We start from the raw sequence: 22,743 nt of genomic DNA on the forward strand, positions 1-22,743 counted from the left end.
TCTGCTTTAAGAATAATTAGGTCAGATTTGAGGGCATCCATGCAGGAGGATCTGACTAGGGCAATTCTTTTTCTAAGGAAAAGTTCTTCGAAGATTTATTAAAAATATTAAAAGGGTCCGTCTACTAAGGTGCGCTAACAGATTTAGCGCTCGCTAATGATGAGCAAGTGCTAAATGATAAGACTCCAATAGGAATGTAAAGGGCATCTTATCATTTAGCACACCTTAGTAGATCCCAATGCTTTTTCTCTGTCGCGATGCCCCCCCGATGCAACTTCTTAGCTCCGGCTGGGCACGGGACAGTGAAGGGAAGGGAGGGAGGGAGGGAGACTGTCCGTGGTAGAGAGAAGGGTAAGAGAAGCCCAGACCAGGTGGTAGCAATGGCAGGTGGGGAGATCGGGGACCCCCCCCTCCTTAATTTCTGCCCTGAGCCCCAGCACGTCTAAAACCGGCCCTGAACCCAAGGATGTGTCTTGCCAAGTCCTTGTGACCTGGATTAGCCACTGTTGGAAACAGAATACCGGGCTTAATGGACAGTGGTCTGCCCCAGTGTGGGAATGCTTATGTGAAGCTTAGCCGCGACTGGGTGGCAGAGCCGGTGGTGGGAGGCGGGGCTAGTGCTGGGCAGACTTCTACGGTCTTTGCCCTGAAAATGGCAGATACAAATCAAGGTAAGGTATACACAAAAAGTAACACATGTGAGTTTCTCTTGTTGGGCAGACTGGATGGACCGTGCAGGTCTTTTTCTGCCGTCATCTACTATGTTACTATGTTTCACCATTGCAACAAGAGGAGATGAGTGGAAAACGAGCATTTCTTTTAAGCAACACCCCCAACAGCATGGGCTAAGCTGGACATAATGAAAGGTTGAGATCTCTGTAAGCAACTCCTATGTTTGTCATACAGAAGGGACAAAGCAGCAGAAGAACACAACATCACAAAACATTAAAGAAAACCCAGAAAACCTTGGCATCTCTGTTTCAATGATTTTATTGGTCCAGCAACTGCAAAATATATACAAATCTGTGAAAGGCAAACCCTGTCTAAATCTCAAACTTTTCTTCCAGACAAACACACAATACAGGCAACAACAAGCACAATCAGACAAACGCCTACAAGTTCAGCAGGCTTTTATGAAATAAATAAACACAGTATCTCGGCTACTGAAAAACTTTTTCAAGTACAGCGAACAGACATAACAGTTCCATTAGTGCACCTTACACAATTCCATCTTTCCCACAAAAAAAAACCCCATGCAGACCCCAAATTACAGGGTAACAGAATCGAGACAGGACCAGAGAGCCAAATAAGGGGGAACAGAAAGGTTTTAGCTTTGCCAGTTAGGGATTCACCCCAATTCTAATTAATTGTACTTATATTAACCGATCTGTATTGTTCACACCGGAGTCTGTAACCACCTCTCCGGTACTACGTAAGCCACACTGAGCTTAGAAATAGGTGGGGAAATGTGGGATGCAAATGTAACAAATAAAAAATAATAATAACCAATTCCCTCTCCACTTCACTCCAGGATGTGTCTTAGGATCACAACCAAAATAGAGGGTTCCTGTGTGCATTACTGGAAAAGACTCATCCAGTTTCACAAATACAGCATGAAAGTAACGTGTGTTTTGTTTTTTTAAGTGCTGACTTAGGAAAGAGCAGACATGGCTACAATCCAGCTGGCCCAAATCCTTCTTAACAGATGTGAACACAACACATTTAACACTTAAGCTATGTTGACAACTGAAGAGAGAAAAAAAAACCCTTTAATCTCTGTACACAAAATCCTTGAAAATGTTAAAAACTATACAAAAAACGAATCTCCCCCAAAAAGGGGATTAAATAAGAAATTAACAAAATTTTTCTACTAGGCAGGCTGGGAATTGAAAGAGGAGAGATAAATAACCAGACACGGGGTTCGATGCCACAGTAAGCCCTGTTTGCACTGCGGTGACACTCAGCATCCTCTGGCAAGGTACTGAACCCTGTCCTAACCCCCCACACTCCTGCAAGTGGTCCCCACTACAGGAATTAAATCACCAGACCAATCCCGTCCATCCGGTCCATCTTCAGAAGGACCATTTCAAAGCGGAACGTGTCTCTTTTCCATGTGGAGTGTTCAGAAAACAAGCCTCTGGTGCTCTACCTTGGAGCTGACTTTATCTGGGACGCCATGCAGTCAAAATCAAAGTAGGCAGAGCCTTAAAAAAGGGCAACCACTGGAGCACAAGGGGCAAGAAAAGAGCACCCGCTCTTCCTCTGCAACCCGAGCGGCAACAGAAATGGCTACTTTGGACTTTTAACCTTAAATTCTTTCACACAGAAAAAGTTTAATAAAGATTCCAACCCAGCCACGTCAGCAGACAGTAGCAACAGAACCGTTTAAAGTGCTCAGAGGGCAGCGGGAGAGATGCCAACCCTTCTGGCAAGGGTTTTTCTTTACTCTGGCATCTCTCGGCTGCACAAGGGAGGAGGAGAAACATCTCGAATACAAAAATATGTACAAAAAGAAAGATTGGATGGTAATTGTGCAATAAAAGTTTAGTTCTGGTTTAAGAGCTCAAAGAAAACGGGATTCAGATGAAGGACGTGACAATATGGAATTAGGAGTGTCTCCCCCCACCCCGCTTAATGGGCCTGATCCTATATAATAAAACTCACCCTCAACGTTCCGAGGACACTGACGTCACTGTCAGGTCCTCCGGGCACTTCCTTCCGGTTCGAAGGGTTCGTGGTGGTGAAGCCACCGAAAACACTGCGTCGGGGCCCCGCCCTCGCGTCAAACGTGATGACGTCGAGGGCGGAGCAATGGCGTCAGTGGCTTCACAACCAACGACTCAGCAGATTGAAGGTGGCGTGCCGAGGTCCGCAACAACGGCGGTCACTACCTTCAGAACGCCGAAGGGGTGAGTAGGGAGGGGGGGAGGTTCGGAAGGAAAACCGTGCTAGCGCCCGTTTCATTTGCGCAAGAAAACGGGCATGTTTTACTAGTAAGTATATAAGCAAGTGCTGGGTTTCCCTCTGTCTAAAAATACACACAAGACCTCCTTGCTTTGACTACACATGAATATTTAGCTTCAACAAAGCTCTCTCCTCCCTGCCCCCGAGAATCCACCATCCCTTCAAAAACCACAATCCTCTATAATAATCCCATCACCTATATCTAACGCACAACATTCATTACACCCAGTGCTTTCACTACATAGTACGCTGGAGTCGTGTCGCACACAGACACCTGACCTTATCCAAGGCTTCGCAAAATCGAGGAGGTGGGAGGAAGAAGACACTTTCCATTTTGTATCATTTCAGGGATACCCTGTTTCATCCACTTTCAGTGCCAACAGTATTCTGTACATTCAGGTTTACAGTAATCTTTCATGTCAAAGAGATTTAAATACCTTCTATCAAAAATACACAGAGGACAAAATACTGACCCTGTGCACTACAGTTCAGTTCATTTTCCCTCCCCCATGTTTTCTTCCTTGCAGGCATCTTCATTCAAGATGGCGTCGTTCGATCTGTAATGAACCTACAGCAGAAGCAGCCACCGACTCAACCCCTCAACTTAAAAATTGCTGGAGCAGTTCACAAGCAAAGCTTCAGAGATGAAATGAAATGGTAAGGTGGAGGGTGGTGGGGGGGGAAGAACCCCCCCCAAACAGTTTCTGCTTTAGTTCGTCAATTGGCTGCATGTCCCTGAAGAGTCCGGACCGTTCCTGGAGGCGCTCATGTTCTGAGAGCGGGGAAAGAAAAGAAAAAAAGCAAACAGGATGTTAAGGGTAAGAAACATGGCTTGGTTTGCTACAGTACAAGAGCCCAGAATCAGTAACAAAAGATGGGGGATCAAAGGATTTGAGTAAAGCATGTTTGTGCAAAACAAAAACCTCTAAGCAGTATAGGCTTTAAACCCCCTTTGTTCTGCCCCTTGAAGGTGTCCAAGCACTTTAAAATTTAGGTCTCAAAAGCATGAGGAATCAGAAGGGAAAGTACATATATTCAGGGTTGAATACACCTCGAATGGGATCCAGATTCAAAGTGCAACCAAAAAAAAAAAGAAACCTGATGCATCCCTCCAGTCAGCGTCAAAGACCTGCAGGACAGTCTGACATGCCAAATCGTCTTATCTTTGCTGAAATTTCTCCCAGCATAGGCTGAACAGAGTCAATCAAATTCAGGACACTTGTGACACTGGAGCAGCTGATCCCAGGACCCAGAGGGACCCCTTTCTACTCTTGTTATGTGACAGTACCCCAAGGTTAAAAAGAAGCAGCGCTTTCACAAACTTACCATCTGGCAGGAGACAGTGAGATATAAGGAATGAGGACAGACTGTCTTAAACTCTCCATTACTTAGCCATATACCTCCAGACATTACATGTATACAGAGGTCTAAAGGTCACCCACCCTCTTACTAGAATTGCCACAGGCAGGCAGAGATGGGTCCTGTAATATGGAGGGGGGGGGGGAGGATTTTATGCTAGTATTTCACGTGTGCCCACTAAAAAAAAGTTACTTTATAAAATTGCCAATCTTCATTTACCAGAGCCCATAATAAAAAAAAAACATTACATAAGGTTAACCAGCTTGGAGAAGAGGTGGCTGAGGGGAGACATGATAGAGGTATATAAAATAATGAGTGGAGTGGAACAGGTGAATGTGAAGCGTCTGTTCACGCTTTCAAAAAATACTAGGACTAGGGGGCATGCAATTAAACTACAGTGTAGTAAATTTAAAACAAATAGAAGAAAATCTTTCTTCACCCAACGCGTAATTAAACTCTGGAATTCGTTGCCGGAGAACGTGGTGAAGGCGGTTAGCTTGGCAGAGTTTTAAAAGGGTTTGGACGGTTTCCTAAAGGACAAGTCCATAGACCGCTACTAAATGGACTTGGAAAAATCCACAATTTCGGGAATAACATGTATAGAATGTCTGTATGTTTGGGAAGGTCGCCAGGTGCCCTTGACCTGGATTGGCTGCTGTCAGGGACAGGATGCTGGGCTTGATGGGCCTTTGGTCTTTTCCCAGTATGGCATTACTTATGTACTTATGTAAAAAAAAAAAAAAAAAAAAAAATTCATTGTGATCTTTCAGCTGCTGTGTTGGACAGCTCCTGGGACAGACCTCAAATGTTTGCAACATGTTCTGAAAAACCCTGGTAAAAGAATTTTCCTATTAAATTGAAATGGAAAATCTAATGGCAAAGACAAAATGTTTTTTAACAAGAGCCTTAAGAAAATTTATAAGGGGAGGGTGAAGTTCTAACATGTTCCTGCCACATTATCTGGCAACCTGGAAGGTTTGTGCCGAGATATTTTGGTGGGTTGTCAGAGGCCTCTCGGCATTTGCTGGGGGGGGGGCAGGGGGAGGGGGTTCTCAAGTTTCACACAACTCTGGAGATTTAAACAGTTCTCAGAGGGTTCCAGGTAGCCAAAATTAACCCACTGCTTTCCTTTGAAGCCACAGTAAGGAAAGAAGGTTTGTGTTAAAGTCCACATAGGAATGCTGAACCAGTCCTCACCAGGCAGAAAATGTATCAGAGGGGGGAAGAGGGTACGAGATCAATGGGGAATAAACTGAGGGGTGAATGGTAGAGATGCTGTTTTGCGCCTACTCTTAATTACAAGAGATCTTCAGTCCAGCCTGACAGTTATTTTCTGGAAGATCTGAACCATTACACGGCCCAGTGGAATTGCAACCCTTCTCCTGAGGTGTCAGGTTGTTGATTGCCCTTGAAGGGTCAGCCTGATTTCTTTCCCTGATGCTATAACCAATTAGTCTAATCCAGATGAAGCCAGCAACTTAACCCTCTGTTATCCGTGACTCAAACCACATCCAAATGCCGCTAAACCAAGGGAACGAAGACCATTCAGGCCACCTAAACAGCCTCTCGGCAACAGAACTGTCACAAAACATTGTGCACAAGTGGAAGAAGATTAAAAAGTAAATTGGAGGGTCAGTAACACAAAGCCCTTCTTTACACCTTGTCCTAAGACCACACATTTCACCTGCTCTTTGGGCTTAACCCAGGAAGTGCTCTATGCTGATCCCAGACATTTCATCCCTTTCTTCCCCCGAGAAGCTAATCCATGTATCCATCACTTTTACTGTGATTACTTTTTACAATTATCACAAATGCTATTCCTCAGCCTGCCCCCTCCCCAGCACCTCAAAGAAGTGATTCTCAACCCAGTCCTTAGGACACATCCAGTCAGGTTTTATCTTGAATGAATATGCATGAGACAGATTCGCATACACTGGAGGTATAATGAATGCAAATTTATCTTATGCATATTCATTAAGGATATCCTGAAGACAGGTTGGGTGTCCCCTGAGGATTGGATTTAGAACCCCTCATATAAAAGAATAGTTGTAGCTGCCCTACCTCACCGCCCGGACCACTGCATCTTTAAAGAGGCCATCTTCCAAGAACAAAGGCTAGCCGGATACTATCAGGCTTATTTTCGAAAGTGATCACCGGCGATCTTCCGACATAAAATCGGGAGATGGCCAGCGATCTCTCAAAAGCGGCGAAATCCGTATAATCGAAAGCGGCTTTTTTGACACCAATCACCACACCAGCGAAAGTTCAAGGGGGCGTGTTGACGGCGTAGCAAAGGCGGGACATGGGCGTGGCTACCAGATGGCCGGCTTTCGCGGATAATGGGGAAAAAAAAGTGGCGTTAAGCAGTATTTCGCCGAGTTTACTTGGTCCTTTTATTTTCACGACCAAGCCTCAAAAAGGTGCCCCAGATGACTACCGGAGGGAATGGGGGATGACCTCCCCGTAGTCCCTCAGTGGTCACCAAACCCCTCCCACACTAAAAAAATTAAAATAAAAACCTTTTTTACCAGCCTGTATGCCAGCCTCAAATGTCATACCCAGCTCCCTGTCAGCAGTATGCAAGTCCCTGGAGCAGTTTTTAATGGGTGCAGTGCACTTCAGCAGGCAGACCCAGGTCCACCCCCCCCCCCCCTACCTGTTACACTTGTGGTGCTTGCTAAGTGTTGTGCCCTCCAAACCCCAACAAAACCCACTGTATCCACATGTAGGTGCCCCCCTTCACCCATAAGGGCTATGGTAATGGTGTAGAGTTGTGGGGAGTGGATTTGGGGGGCTCAGCACCCAAGGTAAGGGAGCTATGCAACTGGGAGCTATTTGTGTATTTCTTTAAAACATTTTTAGAAGTGCCCCCTAGGGTGCCCGGTTGGTGTCCTGGCATGTCAGGGGGATCAGTGCACTACAAATGCTGGCTCCTCCAATGACCAAATGCCTTGGATTTCGCCGGGTTTCAGATGGCCGGCATTTTTTTTCCATTATCGCTGAAAAACAAAACCGGCGATCTCAAATCCAGCGAACTCTGGCATTTGGCTGGGCTAAACCGTATTATCGAAAAAAAAGATGGCAGGCCATCTTTTTCGAAAATACGATTCCGGCCAGCTGTTGCGCCGCTGCCAAAATAGATCGCCGGCGATCTATTTCGCCGGCGACGTTCGATTATGCCGTTCTATGTTACCTTGGGATTGTTCTGCTATGTATTTACAGCCTGTCTCACTAACACAGACTGCTCTATGATTACCGTGGATTCTTTTGGATTCATAATAAGTTGGATTCATAATAAGTAAATGAAACCTTTACTAGGGAAGCTACATTCTCCAATTGTTAATATATAATGGATAGCACATATACAATGATTAGCTATATGAAAACAATAGTTACATCACTGATTATTACATCACTGGCCTCTACATCTAAGCAATGCAAAGAGTTCTTAGGCCAGGAAAGAACATACAATCATCACTGATCTCTGTTATCTCTTAGACCAGGAAAAAAAAAAAAATAATATATATATATATATATATATATATATATATATATATACATACAACACTGGTCTCCATCATCCAGGCTCTTAACAACAGCTGGAGGGGGGCGGTTCACACAGTGTGAGAGCTAGGAGCTTTTTGGACCAGGTACAAGTGCCTTCTGAGCGACACGTCTGCCCACAGATGAACCCCCCACTCCACTCTCATAGCCGTCCCTTTTTATTAGCCTGAGCTATGTTCAGAGCTAAGGAAAGTTACAGAATGCTTAGATCTATGGGAACGTGGTCACATGCTTTCCCCAAGTCCAGGTGGCCAAGCTGGGCATGGGAAACCAGTATCATCCTCCCCTTTGCATACCAGATTAGTCAGAGCTGTGTCTTATCTCCTGCATTCCAAGAGAAGTTACTTTCAGTCAAAGACAGAGTTGAAAAGCAATCCTTTAAGATAACGCTTAAACAATGAATGAAACAGAATTACTTCTAAATCGACAATACAGATCCCGAGTGCACTGGTCGGTCCAGACAGGGTTGAAAAACAATCTTTTAAAATTCACTTCCATTACAGGGGTAGACTGGACAATGTTTTTTTTTTTAATGAACCCACTAAAGCAGAGGGGCAGACATGATATAAAAAGTCAAAGCGAAGTTATGAATGAAAACAAAAAAAAAATCACATGCAGGGAGTCCTACAGCCCTCCATATTTTTTTTGTGTGTGTGTTACATTTGTTCCCCGTGCTTTCCCACTCATGGCAGGCTCAATGCGGCTCACATGGGGCAATGGAGGGTTAAGTGACTTGCCCAGAGTCACAAGGAGCTGCCTGTGCCTGAAGTGGGAATCCAACTCAGTTCCTCAGTTCCCCAGGACCAAAGTCCACCACCCTAACCACTAGGCCACTCCTCCCCTGTTGCTACTATTTGAGATTCTACATGGAATGTTGCTATTCCACTAGCAACATTCCATGTAGAAGTCGGCCCTTGCAGATCACCAATGTGGCCGCGCAGGCTTCTGCTTCTGTAAGTCTGACGTCAGACTCACAGAAACAGAAGCCTGCGCAGCCTTCTACATGGAATGTTGCTAGTGGAATAGCAACATTCCATGTAGAATCTCCAATAGTAGCAACATTCCATGTAGAATCTCAAAGAGTAGCAGCATTCCATGTAGAGTCTCCAATAGTATCTATTTTATTTTTGTTACATTTGTACCCTGCGCTTTCCCACTCATGGCAGGCTCAATGCGGCTTACATGGGGCAATGGAGGGTTAAGTGACTTGCCCAGAGTCACAAGGAGCTGCCTGTGCCTGAAGTAGGAATCAAACTCCGTTCCTCAGTTCCCCAGGACCAAAGTCCACCACCCTAACCACTAGGCCACTCCTCCACCTCAGTACCGTGTCCCCTCACTTCTTTCCAAAACTCCTCCTCCTCTCACCCCAACACCCAGCACAAAAAAAAAGCAGTGTGTTAAACTGTCAATGAGCAGAAATAAAGGCACAGTGAAATACTTACAGACAAGCCTTCGCTAGTAAAGGCTGGAAGAAGAGAGAAACAAGAAAGATCAGTCATGAAAGCAAGAGGAATGAGAATTAGTCTAGAAAAGGCACTTTTAAAAAGCAGCAATTTAACCCCCCTCCCCAACTCCAGGAATTCTCTGTATTTATCTTGCATTGCTTGCCTTTCCTAAACCCAAGCTCAACTCAAATAAAATTACAAACCAGTTACAGATGACAGGTCTCTTCCCCATCTGTCTGAGGCAATAAAGCCATAAAAACCATCAGTGGGATTTGAACCCAAACCTCTCTCCTTCATACAGGGATAGCTCAAGTCCAGAGAAGGGAAGGATTTCCTAAACAACTCTACGTTGCCATCAACTGCTTCGTCTCACTAGACAAAGCAAAGCCAGGTGCGAGCTGGTCAGAGTCCAAAGCTCAAACCTTTGAAAGGACTGAGCAAAACCCCCCCATTCTATATGGCCACAGGACAGAGGCAACAGCCTCCAACTTGTATATATGTCAACGCAAAGCGATCTGTACTGGAAGATTTCATACAGTCTCCCACCCCTTGTTCTACACCGATTGGTTTTAAAAACTGGTTCACTACCGTCCTCTGCGTTCCCGATTCATACCACAAGATAAACCCAAGGAAGATTCAGTTTGTAACAGCAGGGGCCATGCAAACAGCCTGGAACCACACACTAGAACTAAGAGCTGGACATTTGTCAGAGGATATGGACTGGTTGGGCAGATAAGTCTAAGATCGGCCAAGAGTTAATATCGACACGCAGCCCAGTGAGATATCTGGGCCCCCCTCCCGACAATTACTAGATAAAAAAAAAAAAAAAAAGGAGACCATCGGCCCCATTAGTGCTGTACTTCGATAGCATCTTCACGCTGCATCGTACATGAATTCAAGAGATTGGGGTGGGAGGGGGCTTTCTCCCTTACATTCAACCTTTTTCATTCTAGCCGAACATGTGGGACAATCTGAAGCCACTCACTAGTGACACAGCCCAACCACGAAGGCTTCAGCGGCAGCAGAGGACCTTCCGTAATCCAAACAGCTGTATATTCAAGCCGTAAGGCCTGGAACTGGTTTCCTCCACTCTGTGAGCCCAGGAGGTGAATCCAAGTATTCTGCCCCTTCATTCACACACTGGGAACCTAACTGTAATGGGCGTCTTCCATAGGAGGGCATTACACCGTCACTTAGGAGTTCATGCAACAGACAGAAGTTAATGTAAATAGAATTCATTAGCAGGTAATTGCAGCAGTAATCAGAACCTGGCACAGGTTGAGACGTGCGTTAACGAAGCCTGAAACCTGCAGCACTGGTCACTTTCCAAGAGGGTCCCAGCAGCTTCCAAAATGCTTCCCTTATGGTTACAGGAGCAGCAGAGGAGAAAAAGCAGAACTAACCTGTGCAGGCCGAGGGGAGGTGACGGGCACCTCTTCGGACAGAAAGCTGGACAGACTTTCAGCGTCGGAAGCCACGTGCTCCTCACAGCTGTTGATTCTGAGCTTTTTGGTAGGTTCTGGACTTGCAAGAGGGGTAATGCTATTCCGCCTCATCAGGGGGTTAGGGCCCTTTTTGGTTTCCTAAACAAGCGATGCAGAATTTAAAAAAACAACAAAAAAAAACACGGGGAGGCTAGAAATTACACATACACACACAAAAAAAAACGAATTCGCAAGTCAACATCAGCCAATAAGCAGACCCCACCTTCCCTTCCCTCACATGTGCTCTATTCCTGCTCCTCTCTGGTTGCTCTAAGCTAGTAAACAGCAGGGGGAAAAAAAAATAAAAGTTCCTTATCTCACTCCTGCCTCCCTTCCAATCACGTTACTAAAACCAGAAGAAATTCACAAGCAAGCCAGGAGACAAGAAAATCAATAAAAACAGTTCCGCAAAAGCACAAACTGGCAACAGCAAGGAGAGGGTTAACTCACTGCCAGCATTCAGCTTGGACCTAGGGAATACTCGGACAATCCCCCCAACTGACCCCCAGAGTGCTCCAAGGAAAAAGGAGGAGGAAAAACGTCCCCAGAAAGGACTGCTCACCTCCGATCGCTCCCGGTGGGTGTTCACAGCTTCCACATTCAGAGAGATGGATTCCACTCTGCAGCCTTGAAAAGAAGCGTAAATTAAGATCAATTTTAGCCAAAAGGAAGCAAACCACAGCTGCCGCTTCTGGGGAGGACATGGTCGGATGCAAGTTTTAGGAGCAGCGCTGGTGGTCACCGCTGTGAGAAAAGCTAGATGGGTTTTGGAGGCAGACAAGCTTTTAAGATTAAGAATTGGACGTACAGTCAGGTGCCTACCGTATGCAACAGGAGTGAGCTTGAGCACGGTGTGAAGGGGGCACTTCAGGTAGGGCATTTCATCTGAAAAAGGAGACCAGCGGAACCTTTTAACTTTTTTTTTTTTTAACTTTTATTTTTGAGACATTTTTTACAACTTTTTCAAGGTTATACACGTGATTCAGAAAGTGTTATTACATTTTAGTATAATACAGGTACTTTATAAAACTCAAGTCCACTACAATATGGATCCAAGATTTCAAAATTCAGGAAAATCAAGAGGGAAAATTTAGAAAGATTATTCAGCACCCAGGTAGGTAGGACAGAAAATATTAAATTTAATTAAACCCCTGCAGTTCTCTTACAAGATATGAAGAACCTTTTTACAAAAATGTGGAGACACAGCAGGATAGAAGACCTGTTTCCTTTTTCCTTCAGACTGAACTAATTTAAAAACACCAGATCTGAAGAGTTACATTTTGGTTCCCAGGTGGAAACTATAAGACACGGACCCTAAATCAGAAGCTCCTCACCCAGTCCCAGCCTAATCCACTCAGGTGCACAAATGCTCCCCATCACAAAACACGCATCAGTGTCACTACATAAAAGCTGCTCAGGTCTCTCACACAGAAGAAAAAAAGTCTACAAGTTACTACACAATGTACAACTTACACAGGTCATTTTAAACACCCTAAGAGAGTTAAGTTAAAACAAAAAAAAATACACCAAACCACATTTAATTTGTTGAAACAGTATGCACACTTCAATTGGAGGAGGGGGAGAAATCTATTCATTTCTCCTATTCCAGGGATTTTACCCTTTTAAAAATGCCTCCACTCTTGTAAAGTCGGTGTAGTGACAGCCCAGAACCTTCCAATCACTGACCCTAAATATCTCCATAATGCAAAAAACCCACCCCCCCCCCCCTTTCCCAGGGGCTCGAGTGCTACCTCTATAGCATTATAAGCACCAGCCAGCAATCAAAACTAAGCCCGTTCTGAAAGCTTTGTGCCTCAGTACAACTAGGCTAATGTACAAAGCAAAAACCACATTGACTTTATACCTCAGTACGCCCACAGTCTCTTTACACGTGACAGGCCTGTCCCCTCACCTGCACTCTTATCCAGGAAGTATGCCAAGAGACAGCGCATGGTGGCCTGGTGAGAAATCACCAAAACGTTCTCCTGTCTCTCCAGCTCCATAATCACCGGCTCTAAACGCTGCACCAGGTCCTGGTAAGACTGAAACAAAAAAACAGAAAAGATTATAAAAGAGACGGACCTGAAGGTGTTGAGGAATGGGGGGTGGGGGGCACACAATGGGTCCAGGGGACTTTTCTAACTGGGAAGGAGAGAAACATCCCCCGAATTTCACAGGGAGAAATGCAGAAAACCTCATTTTCACGTACCAGGCACTTCTAACACTATTCTTTTCTCATCTGAGAGATGGTTGAAGCTTTAAAAGGACACAGACACTTGTTAAAAGTGCTATCACAACAGAAAGGTACTGGGGTTTCTTTTGCTTATCAGAAACCAACGTTTCTTTAGTATTAAACCAGGGCCGTGCCAAGGGTCTGTGGCGCCCCCCTGCAGAAGATCAGTTGGCGCCCCCAGCGCCGCCCCCCCCCCCCCCGCAGACGAACAGTTGGCACGCGGGCGCCCCCTCCCCCCCCCCGTGAAAATGATCGCTGCCCTCCCATCCACGCTCCTCTCTCCCCTGCCCTCCCGCTCAGTGAAGGAGGTGGCGCTCCCGTCTCTACTAGTCTTCCCTTCGCTCAATGTCCCGCCTTCTTCTGACATCATTTCCTTGACGTCAGAAGAAGGCGGAACACTGAGCGAAGGGAAGTCTAGTAGAGACGTCGGGAGCGCCACCTCCTTCATTGACGCTGCGCCTTCGCTACCGGACGGAGGTAAATTTAAAAGGGATCTTGTTGGGGGGGAGAAGAGGGCAGGCAGTTGGTACATGGGAGCGGGAGGGCGAGGTAAGCATGGTGCGGCGGGGCGCCCCCCAGAGGACGGCCCCCTCCTGCCGTGCTTACCGTGTTGGCACGGCCCTGTATTAAAGATAAATCTTATTTTGAAGTGTTTGGAAGCTCCTCTGAAATACGAGTACAGTGCTTCTGGTCTTTAAAGCCTAATACTGAAAAACAAAACAAAACAAAAAAAAAACCAGCAGATGTGGCCTGTAATCAAAAACTGCTCATTTTGTAACAAAAAAAAAAAGAGGAGTAAAAACTGAAATATTAGGGCAATCAAAAGCCAGAAATTAAATCAAAGCTGACAGCGACAGAACCAGACCCCGACTAGCAGCTCTCTGGAAGCAGTCCGGCAACTTCTACATACTGCTTCCATGAGGAGACAGCCCTGGAAGAAACCAGCAAAACTAAACCACTTGAGGGGGGGGGGGGCCTTCTTAGCACATGTCTTACCTCTCCGGAGGGGTAGCGATAATAGTACTTGTCTTGATCGCGTAGTGCGAACTCCTCTGGGTGCGTCTCCTTGATTTCGTCGTAAGTCATTTCCTCGCATATTCCCTGCGACACACAGCATGAGGGAGTGTTACAAGGTGTCTCATGTGATGAGACCCACACGTGGAAAGGACACTACAACAGCAGCAGCTCCGTGAAACCAGTCAGGGGTAGAATAAGCAGCCGGCATCTCCCCCCACCCTCAAAATATGGGGGGAAAAAACAGCCCCATGAAACCAGTCAGAGCTAGAATAAGCAGCCTGCATCTCCCCCCACCCTCAAATATGGGGGGAAAAAAACAGCCCCATGAAACCAGTCAGAGCTAGAATAAGCAGCCTGCATCTCCCCCCACCCTCAAATATGGGGGGAAAAAAACAGCCCCATGAAACCAGTCAGAGCTAGAATAAGCAGCCGGCATCTCCCCCACCCTCAAAATATAGGGAAAACTCACAGACTAAAGTGGTGGTGGGGGCTGCAGACCGACCAGCTTGGAAATGGATATCCCCCTTAAGCAGATGCCAGTACCCGACCTCTAAGCAAATGTGAACCAAGAGAGAACCAAATATAGCCCCTCCCCCCCCTTAGATCTCTTGTACAGCTCTTTATTGGCCGATATCCTACAACACCGCTTCCCAACCCAGTCCTCAGCAGGGGCATAGCCAGACTTCAGCGGGAGGGAGTCCAGAGCCCGAGGTGAGGGGGTACATTTTAGCCCCCCCCCCCAACTTTGACGACCCCTGCCGACGACCCTCTTGACCCCCCCCCCATCGCCGTCATCACCGTGGGCTACCTTTGCTAGCAGGGGACCCCAATCCCTGCCAGCTGAGGTCCTCTTCTTCCCGCGAAGGCTTCGTTCTGTTTCTGACATCAGCAGGGGGGCTCCAGGGCCAAATCTACGGGGGCCCAGGCCCCTGTGGCCCCACGTAGCTACACCACTGGTCCTCAGGGCACACCTAGCCAATCAGATCTTCATGAAAGCAATGAATATGCACAAAAGAGATTTGCATACCATGGCTCTCCAACGTATGCAACCTTTCTCTCGTGAATATTCATTGTGTGTATCCTGAAGATCTTACTGTCTAGGGCTGCCTACAGGAGAGAGTTGAGAAGCCATGCCCCAGAGGAGGCATGTTCAACATTTAGCTAGTCAGATTTGCATCCAGTGGAGGTAGGGCATGCAAATTTCTCTCATGCATATTCATGGTGGATATCACGAAAACCTAATTGGCTAGCCGTGTCCAGGACTGTGTTGAGAAGCACTGCCCTAGAACAAGGCCTGAGTTTTTAAAAATGCTTTACTACTACCGAAAGTGCAGCTACCTCTGAGGTTAAACTAAATTACATAATAAATTAAGCAAAAGGGGACAGACTTAACATGATTCAGTCTATGGCAGATCTCAACCCAGTCCTTGGGGGAACCCCAAACCAGTCTGGTTTTCAACAAATCCAGTTTATGGTAATCTCAACCCAGTCCGGTTTGCAACAAAAATTCACAATGAATATGCTTGAGATATATTTGCATGCACTGCCCCCATTATAATCTCATGCGTATCCTGAAAACCTGACTGGCTTGAAAAAAAACCCTGGTTTATGGATTCACCTGAAGGCGAGTAATGCCAGAAATACGAGCGCTAGTTTGGGCCACTAATCAGATACGGCAGGAAGCTGTGCGTAAGGAGAAGATTAAATGATCCGACACACTCACCGCATCAATCTCATTCAGTGCCTTCCACTGTTCATACGGCAACTTCAGGGCCTCAGCCGTCTGGATGGTTCTCTTCAGCTGGCTCGTCCACACCTTAAGGTCCTTAAGGTTCTGTTCCTCCACAAACTTTTTCAGCGCTACAGCAAACTGAGAACAGAGATGCTAAAATGTCAGTTTACGTCTCATATTCATTTCAAATACAAAGAGCAAGGTCATCTTAAGCTACTGGAAATCCATCTAGCAGAGATGAACCAGCTGAAGTATCACAGGGACTTTTCCTATTTGCTCTTCCTCGTAGGGTGCTGCAAACTTCCTAATTAACAAAAAGTCAGCCCCACCCCCTACCACATAACAAGCCGCACCTACCTTCTTGCCCCGGCTGGAGAGCCCCGAGTCTCCTCCGATCCGACCTGACAAGTTGGACTCGCTCTCGCCGTGACGACACAGGTAGATGGTGCGAGGTTGCACATGGATGTTCATTAGATAGTATACAATCCGGCTTTGGATGTGGTCCTGCACTCGGTTCACCAGAAACCTCCGGCCGACGTCTATCACCTTGATCAAGGACAGGTCCCTAAATATCAGGAGAGGTAAGACCAATGAACCCAAGTCTTCACTTCAGGGGCAGGAGGAAGCCAGACACAATCACTGCTCTCACCTGTCATAATCGTCCGGGTCCAGGGGCTGGTAGCTGGACTTGTAACAGTGGATGCGTTTCATGAAGTCTTCCAGGGCGTCGGTAGCGTTGCAGTCCCTGTAGTCTGGGCTAGAAAGCTTCACCTCCTGCAGACAAGACCAGAGTTCAGGTCTCATTGGCACATTCCCTTCCACTGCAATAACCCAGCTAAGTGAGGGAAGGGTATAAAATAAAAAGGGAAATCCCTGGCTATTGCTTATAAAAAGTTCATAATGCCAGATCCCAGCTCAGTTCCAACAGAGCTAGAGAGAAAAGGAGCGTTGGAGAACTGTGGGGAGGGGGAAAAGGAGAGGAAAAACCCGGCAAGGATAAAGACTGCCACCCTGAAACAGGGCCTGATCCAACCTCACATCAACATCCCAGGACAGCTCAGCTCCACAGCGGGGAAAGGTCTTACCATGACGTTCGTGGCCACTACGTTTGGGTCATCACAAACGGACTCTATGAAGAACACCTGGAAGAGGAATCAGAATTAGGCCTGGAAGGAAACCGGGATGGCAATGGCTCAAGTATTTTCCCAGAGAGCACAGGGAGATCCCTGGCTTACCTCCCACACAAGGCCTACAAATTCTTCCTCTGATCCATACCAAAAGATCTTCCAACATATAATAAAGCTCTACGATCCTTTTTCTGCTAGAGTATGGATCTTTAACATTTTCTGTTCCTCATGTGTTAAAAGCAGCTCTCTGAAACTATACCTTCTATAGAAATGCTCAAGGAAGGCCTTTCCATCAAGCCCCGTGCTTTAGAAAGGGACCGTCTCCACAATTCTAACATAATAACCTTAACAGTTTCATCCCAGAACTCATCTCGAAAGCAAAGAATCAATTCTCTGGGAGCCAAATGCTTCCAGCTTAGCCCTAGAGCCACAAGTGAAGCTAAGGCCCAAATTAGTTTATTACAGCCTCACTTAACCCTCTATAGCACCCCCAGTGGCACAGTTACAGAGAACCATGGGGGGCCCCCCAACCCCCACCAGCTAAGGTGTTTGTCCCGCGCTGGTCTTACATTGCCTGGTGCTCACACATACTCCTTGTGAGTTTTCTGAAAAACTTGACTGGCTAGGTATGTCCTATGGACTGGATTGAGAATCCCTGGTTTAGATAAAAATCTGCCACTCCAACTTTGTCAAAAAAAGTATAGACTCTCCAGTTCTGACCAACACGTCATCTTTCAAGCTTCTCGTACAGACGATCAATGCATCAGCTGCCAATCTCAACGAAGGGAAGCATTTTTTATACGGTAATTGGCGTAGGAGGGATTTTCAGTTTCCTAGAGCTAGCCATGCTTTGAGCAGCCTGTAAATCTAACCCAGCACACACAAGGGGGCATTAAAACAAGGCAGAGCGCATAGTTACCAACCTTGAATCCATTCTCTTTGGCAAAGTTAACGACCATTTCTCTCCTCTCCCTGGTTGTGTTTGTGGCATCGAAGACCTACAGAAACACATCACATGTTGTAAGATTGACCCTGCATGTCCCCACCTGGTTTCTAGAACACTCTGTGGAAGAAAAACACTGCCCAGACAGATTTAAAGTGAAAGAGGCACGTTCTCATCTGCTCGAGCGAGCCCTCACTAACCACGGGATCCCATGAGCAAGATCAGATCCTATCAAATGTGATAATTCACAAAATACAAAAATGCTCATCTTTCAGTGCAAATGCGAAATTGTCTAACCTGGTAGATCAGTTCCTGGCGGGAGATGACTTTACTTAGGGTCTTCCAAAGACATGCTTACCAAGACTACAACCACGAGACTACCGACGGGCTGTACATTTGGTCAACATTGCTGTATACTAGCATTTCATAAAATAAAGTTTCAAGGCATTAACTTGAGTGCAGGACCAGCAATACTTTGAACGCTTCGTATATTCCAGGGGCTTCATTGTATCCTCAAAGTGGGATACATTGCGTGGGTCTGTCTTTGAGGATAAAGTAGTCACATATACTCCTGTGACATCATGCGATCACTAAGGGACTTAATGGCTTTTAGAAGGTTGCAAAAAAAAAAAAAAAAAATTTTTAGTTGCTGCCTTTACAGTTAACTTAGGAGAGGCATCAGGCTCTAAGAGCTGTGTGCTTTCAGGGTAATGATTCTTCTACACATACCATGCCAGGCAGGAGCCTTAACTCCTAAGTCATGGCACTGCTACGAGTTCGGTTTGTTCACATGTTTGCTATATAGCCCTTTGTCCAAAGGCAAACAGAAAGCCAAAAAAAAAGCAGGCTAAAAAAATACAGTTAATGCAAGCATACATAAAAAACAAGGAAATATAAAAAAAGCAAAACAAACAAAAAAAAAAAGAATTAAAAAATTCAATACAAGCAAAAACTGTGGTGTTTTGTAATATGTTTGTACACAGGAGTATTGTTGGTCTGTTATGTTGAATACATTATATTTTAATTTTATCTTCTTGATGTAGAAAAGCTTGGAATGGGTTATAAATAAGCGCTCAATTATAAAGGTGGAAGCTAAGGAGCCAAGTAAACAGACTTGAGACCAGGAAGAAGTTTTTATGTGTTAGAAAATAATGTCATTTTCCCACAACATCTTCTGGGGAGGCTGGATGGGCCCCGTTTTGGACTTATCTGCCATCATGTAGTATTTTAGAATAAAAATCACATCCCAGCTCTTGGAGAATGTCTAGCACGTTCTACTCTTCCCTTTTTTACACAGTCCTTGCGTTTGAGGTACAATTAGAGGAGACTTTGAACTTACTGCAATCTGGCCGCCTTCTTCTGTCAGGTACAACTGAACATCTCTCAGGGCAGCTAAGGCACATTGTCTAGAATGGAGAAAGAAGAGGAGATGTTGAGATCAGCCCACCAGGACCTCCAACCTACATGAGGTGTCGTCAACGTATTAGCATTAGCGGTATGAATGGAATGAAGCAGAGGCCTCTGACTTCAGAGACAAAGAACCAGGACCACGTATATAAGACTGACAAGGCCTGTGGGCAGTGCTTCTCAGTAACATAGTAGATGACGGCAGAAAAGGACCTGCACGGTCCATCCAGTCTGCCCAACAAGATAAACTCATATGTGCTACTTTTTGTGTATACCCTACTTTGATTTGTACCTGTCCTCTTCAGGGCACAGACCATATAAGTCTGCCCAGCACTATCCCCGCCTCCCAACCACCAGCCCCACCTCCCACCACCGGCTCTGGTACAGACCGTATAAGTCTGCCCAGCACTATCCCCGCCTCCCAACCACTAGCCCCGCCTCTCCACCGGTTCTGGCACAGACCGTATAAGTCTGCCCAGCACTATCCCCGCCTCCCAACCACCAGCCCCACCTCCCACCACCGGCTCTGGCACAGACCGTATAAGTCTGCCCAGCACTATCCCCGCCTCCCAACCACCAGCCTCGCCTCCCACCATCGGCTCTGTTTTGTTCTGTTTTTATCTCTGTAGCTAGCGATGGCTTTGGGAGCAGACAAGACAGCAAGAGCACAATGAAAACAGGGGGGGGGGGGGGGGAAGAGACAAAAAAAAACCCCACAACTTACTTTCTTACTTTCATGGCCCCTTGGTTGTCTGGGCGGAAGAAATCATAGGAGCTGTAGTGCTTCACAGCTTCCCGGCGATATTCCCCCACATTGAAAACTGCAACAGAAGAGGGGCAATGAACAGATGTCCCCCAACAACCCTCTCATAGCACAGTCCCAAGCACAGCAGCCCAACTGGAAAGTATCTGTCACTCCAGCAACTTCCACCAACCAGGTAAGTCAAGCACCGTTTAGAGGGACAACCCCAGACCAATGCGTTGACATTACCCCTATCTTTCCAACACTAAAAAGCAGCATTACCAATCAGCTCCAGGAGTGGGGGGGGGGGGGGGGGGGGGGGGAGAGAGAGAGTCATCCAAAGTCACACTGAAAACACGTGGCCCTTTCATTTGGCTAAAACAAGGAGGGCTCAGCTTCCAATTCCACACTCAAGAAAGGGGAAGCGCACCATCTCACCTTTGGTTGGGACACCGACCCAGTTAAGGTAGCGTGTCAATTTCTTGGAGATATAGGTCTTCCCACGCGCAGGCAGACCAACCATAACGATCACAGTGGGAGAATTGGTGAGCTGAGGTCCACAAGCTAAGAGGGGGGGGAAAAAAAAAGGTATTTGTTATATCATTTCAAAAAAAAAAAAAGAAAAAAACACAACACCACAATCCCTCCCAACCAGTACTGGCTCTCACTCACAGTACAAAAGCAGGTCTAGCTGATGCTCTGTATTGACAGTGTCCTTCTGCAGAAATCGATCTAACTACTGGCCTGCTCCCCCCCCCCCCCCCCCCCCCGCCAAGTTCTTCTGTCTACCGCTGTCGCAGAAAAGGCGTAAACGCTCTGTATTGTTTTTTGGCACTCAATGTCTCATTTGTTTATGATCCTCTGAGGAGCAACAGCACCTGACATACTGTGACAAGCCCAAACATGCAATGAAAAAAAAAGATTTACTGCTAAAACTACCAGCTACAAACTGCTTTCCCTGTGCCCGTCTGGCTGAACTAGGAAGGATAAGCTTGTATGAAGTGAAACATCAAGCAGTCATCAGAAGAAAGGAAAGAAAAAAAATCCTTAAACATGTGGAGTTAGGAAGCAAAGAGGTTACCCTACTAGGGCTGGAGAAGGAGTCCAGTCGCATATGGTTCATGAAAGTTTATGCCAAGCCATTCCATAGTCCAAATATCAATGTAGGACTTGCCCTGATCGTGACTGAATGGATATGGAAGGGCTGGAGTGTATATTTTAAGGGGCTTCGACTAACTTCAGAACGTTTAGTTCAAGAACAGTGCTGGGCAGACTTCTACAGTCTGTGCCCTGAGAAAGGCAAGGACAAATCAAACTCAGGTATAAAGTATCACATACCATGTAAAATGAGTTTATCTTGTTGGGCAGACTGGATGGACCGTACAGGTCTTTATCTGCCATCATTTACTATGTTACTCATTGGGGTTCTACATGGAATGTTGCTACTAATTAGTGGAGGAGTGGCCTAGTGATTAGGGTGGTGGACTTTGGTCCTGGGGAACTGAGTTCGATTCCCACTTCAGGCAAAGGCAGACTGGATGGACCGTACAGGTCTTTATCTGCCGTCATTTACTGTTACTATGTTTTACACTCAAACTTTTCTTCTGTTAATATCTGGCTCTATTCAAATGTACTGGAGCCATGTGGGGGGGGGGGGGGGGGGGGCACAGATCAGTCCCTGCCAGGAGCCTGTTATTGAAGGATCTTTTCCTCATATGCATTGTCGTATACCATGGGATGGACCAGGGCCGCCAAGAGACTGGGCTGGGCCTGGGGCAAGGCCGCCTCCCCCCCCCGAAGTTGTCGTCACCGCTCCCCCTCCTTCCCCCCTCCGTCCAGCACCGGGCCTGCTGGTGGACGGAGGGAGGCGGGTGGAGGGGACTGCGGTGCCAGGCCCCTCTTGGAGGCCCGGGGAATTTTGTCCCCCCCCCCTGCCCCCACCTCTAGGCGGCCCTGGGATGGACCATGCAGAGCTACAGAAATAAATTCTATTGCAACTGGATGTATACAGCACTCCACAGATATAAAAGACCATCCCTGCCCCGTGGAGCTTACAGTCTAGTAATAAGACAAACAAGAGGGTTCAAGATTTTTAAAAGCAGCCTAAGAAAAAATGGCCATTAGACTGAATTTTGAACATGACACCAGCTCAGGCTTCTATTCCGGCACAGGAGAAGCGAGGAGTTGAGAATCGGCAGCGGAGGACAACATGGATAAGGCAACTTGCCACATAAAACTAAGACACCAGGAGGGAGAGATATAACAAAGGTGAATAGCGAAGAACACAACTTAAGCGTCACCATCCAGGGACAGACCGAAGGTCAATGCACTTATGGACGAATAGGCAGCCGTGTCAACTGCATGTGTCAGCAAGTAAGAGGGGTTAAAGGACAGATAAACAAAGTGGGAAGTGGACCAATGACTCCAGGAAGATGAGGCTATGATGATGTAGTACAAAAAAAAAAAAACTTTATTATAAACTCGACACAGTACTGTGTTTCGGCCACAGGCCTGCCTCAGGAGTCTTGATTGATGTGAAAAAAAAAAGTATTCAGTGATGGTCGGTCTCATTAAAAACCTTCATGTTTTTCAAACAGTCAAGTGGAGCAAATCTGCTTTCACCTTAGTGAGGGAGAAAAAAAAGTCTCACCTTCCTGGAGTCATTGGTCCACTTTGTTTATCTGTATTTTGACCTCGTGGGATTTTGTGTTCATCCACTCAGGTGG

General features: G+C 46.3%; 1 protein-coding gene across 3 annotated transcripts in view; it reads right to left on the reverse strand.

Moving 5' to 3' along the window:
- Positions 1–2,923: 2,923 nt before the first annotated feature.
- The window catches only part of PFKFB3 (6-phosphofructo-2-kinase/fructose-2,6-biphosphatase 3), a 63,111-nt gene continuing 43,291 nt past the window's right edge, over positions 2,924–22,743 (reverse strand). For 2 of the 3 annotated variants that reach the window (XM_030216080.1, XM_030216081.1), the window contains exons 2-15: positions 20,456–20,581; positions 20,000–20,096; positions 19,208–19,274; positions 17,849–17,923; positions 16,884–16,940; positions 16,448–16,572; positions 16,156–16,363; positions 15,790–15,936; positions 14,046–14,150; positions 12,729–12,858; positions 11,639–11,701; positions 11,379–11,443; positions 10,736–10,915; positions 2,924–3,736 (exon numbers count right to left, since the gene is read on the reverse strand). In XM_030216080.1, coding sequence (XP_030071940.1) covers positions 3,674–3,736; positions 10,736–10,915; positions 11,379–11,443; positions 11,639–11,701; positions 12,729–12,858; positions 14,046–14,150; positions 15,790–15,936; positions 16,156–16,363; positions 16,448–16,572; positions 16,884–16,940; positions 17,849–17,923; positions 19,208–19,274; positions 20,000–20,096; positions 20,456–20,581 — 1,508 coding nt within the window. In that variant the 3' untranslated portion in view covers positions 2,924–3,673. Of the gene's footprint in view, positions 3,737–9,329; positions 9,353–10,735; positions 10,916–11,378; positions 11,444–11,638; positions 11,702–12,728; positions 12,859–14,045; positions 14,151–15,789; positions 15,937–16,155; positions 16,364–16,447; positions 16,573–16,883; positions 16,941–17,848; positions 17,924–19,207; positions 19,275–19,999; positions 20,097–20,455; positions 20,582–22,743 lie in introns of all 3 variants that reach the window. The other variant, XM_030216079.1, reaches the window with a different exon arrangement.

This window comes from Microcaecilia unicolor, chromosome 10, assembly GCF_901765095.1.
Source record: "Microcaecilia unicolor chromosome 10, aMicUni1.1, whole genome shotgun sequence".
In the NCBI taxonomy this organism is placed as follows: Eukaryota; Metazoa; Chordata; class Amphibia; order Gymnophiona; family Siphonopidae; genus Microcaecilia; species Microcaecilia unicolor.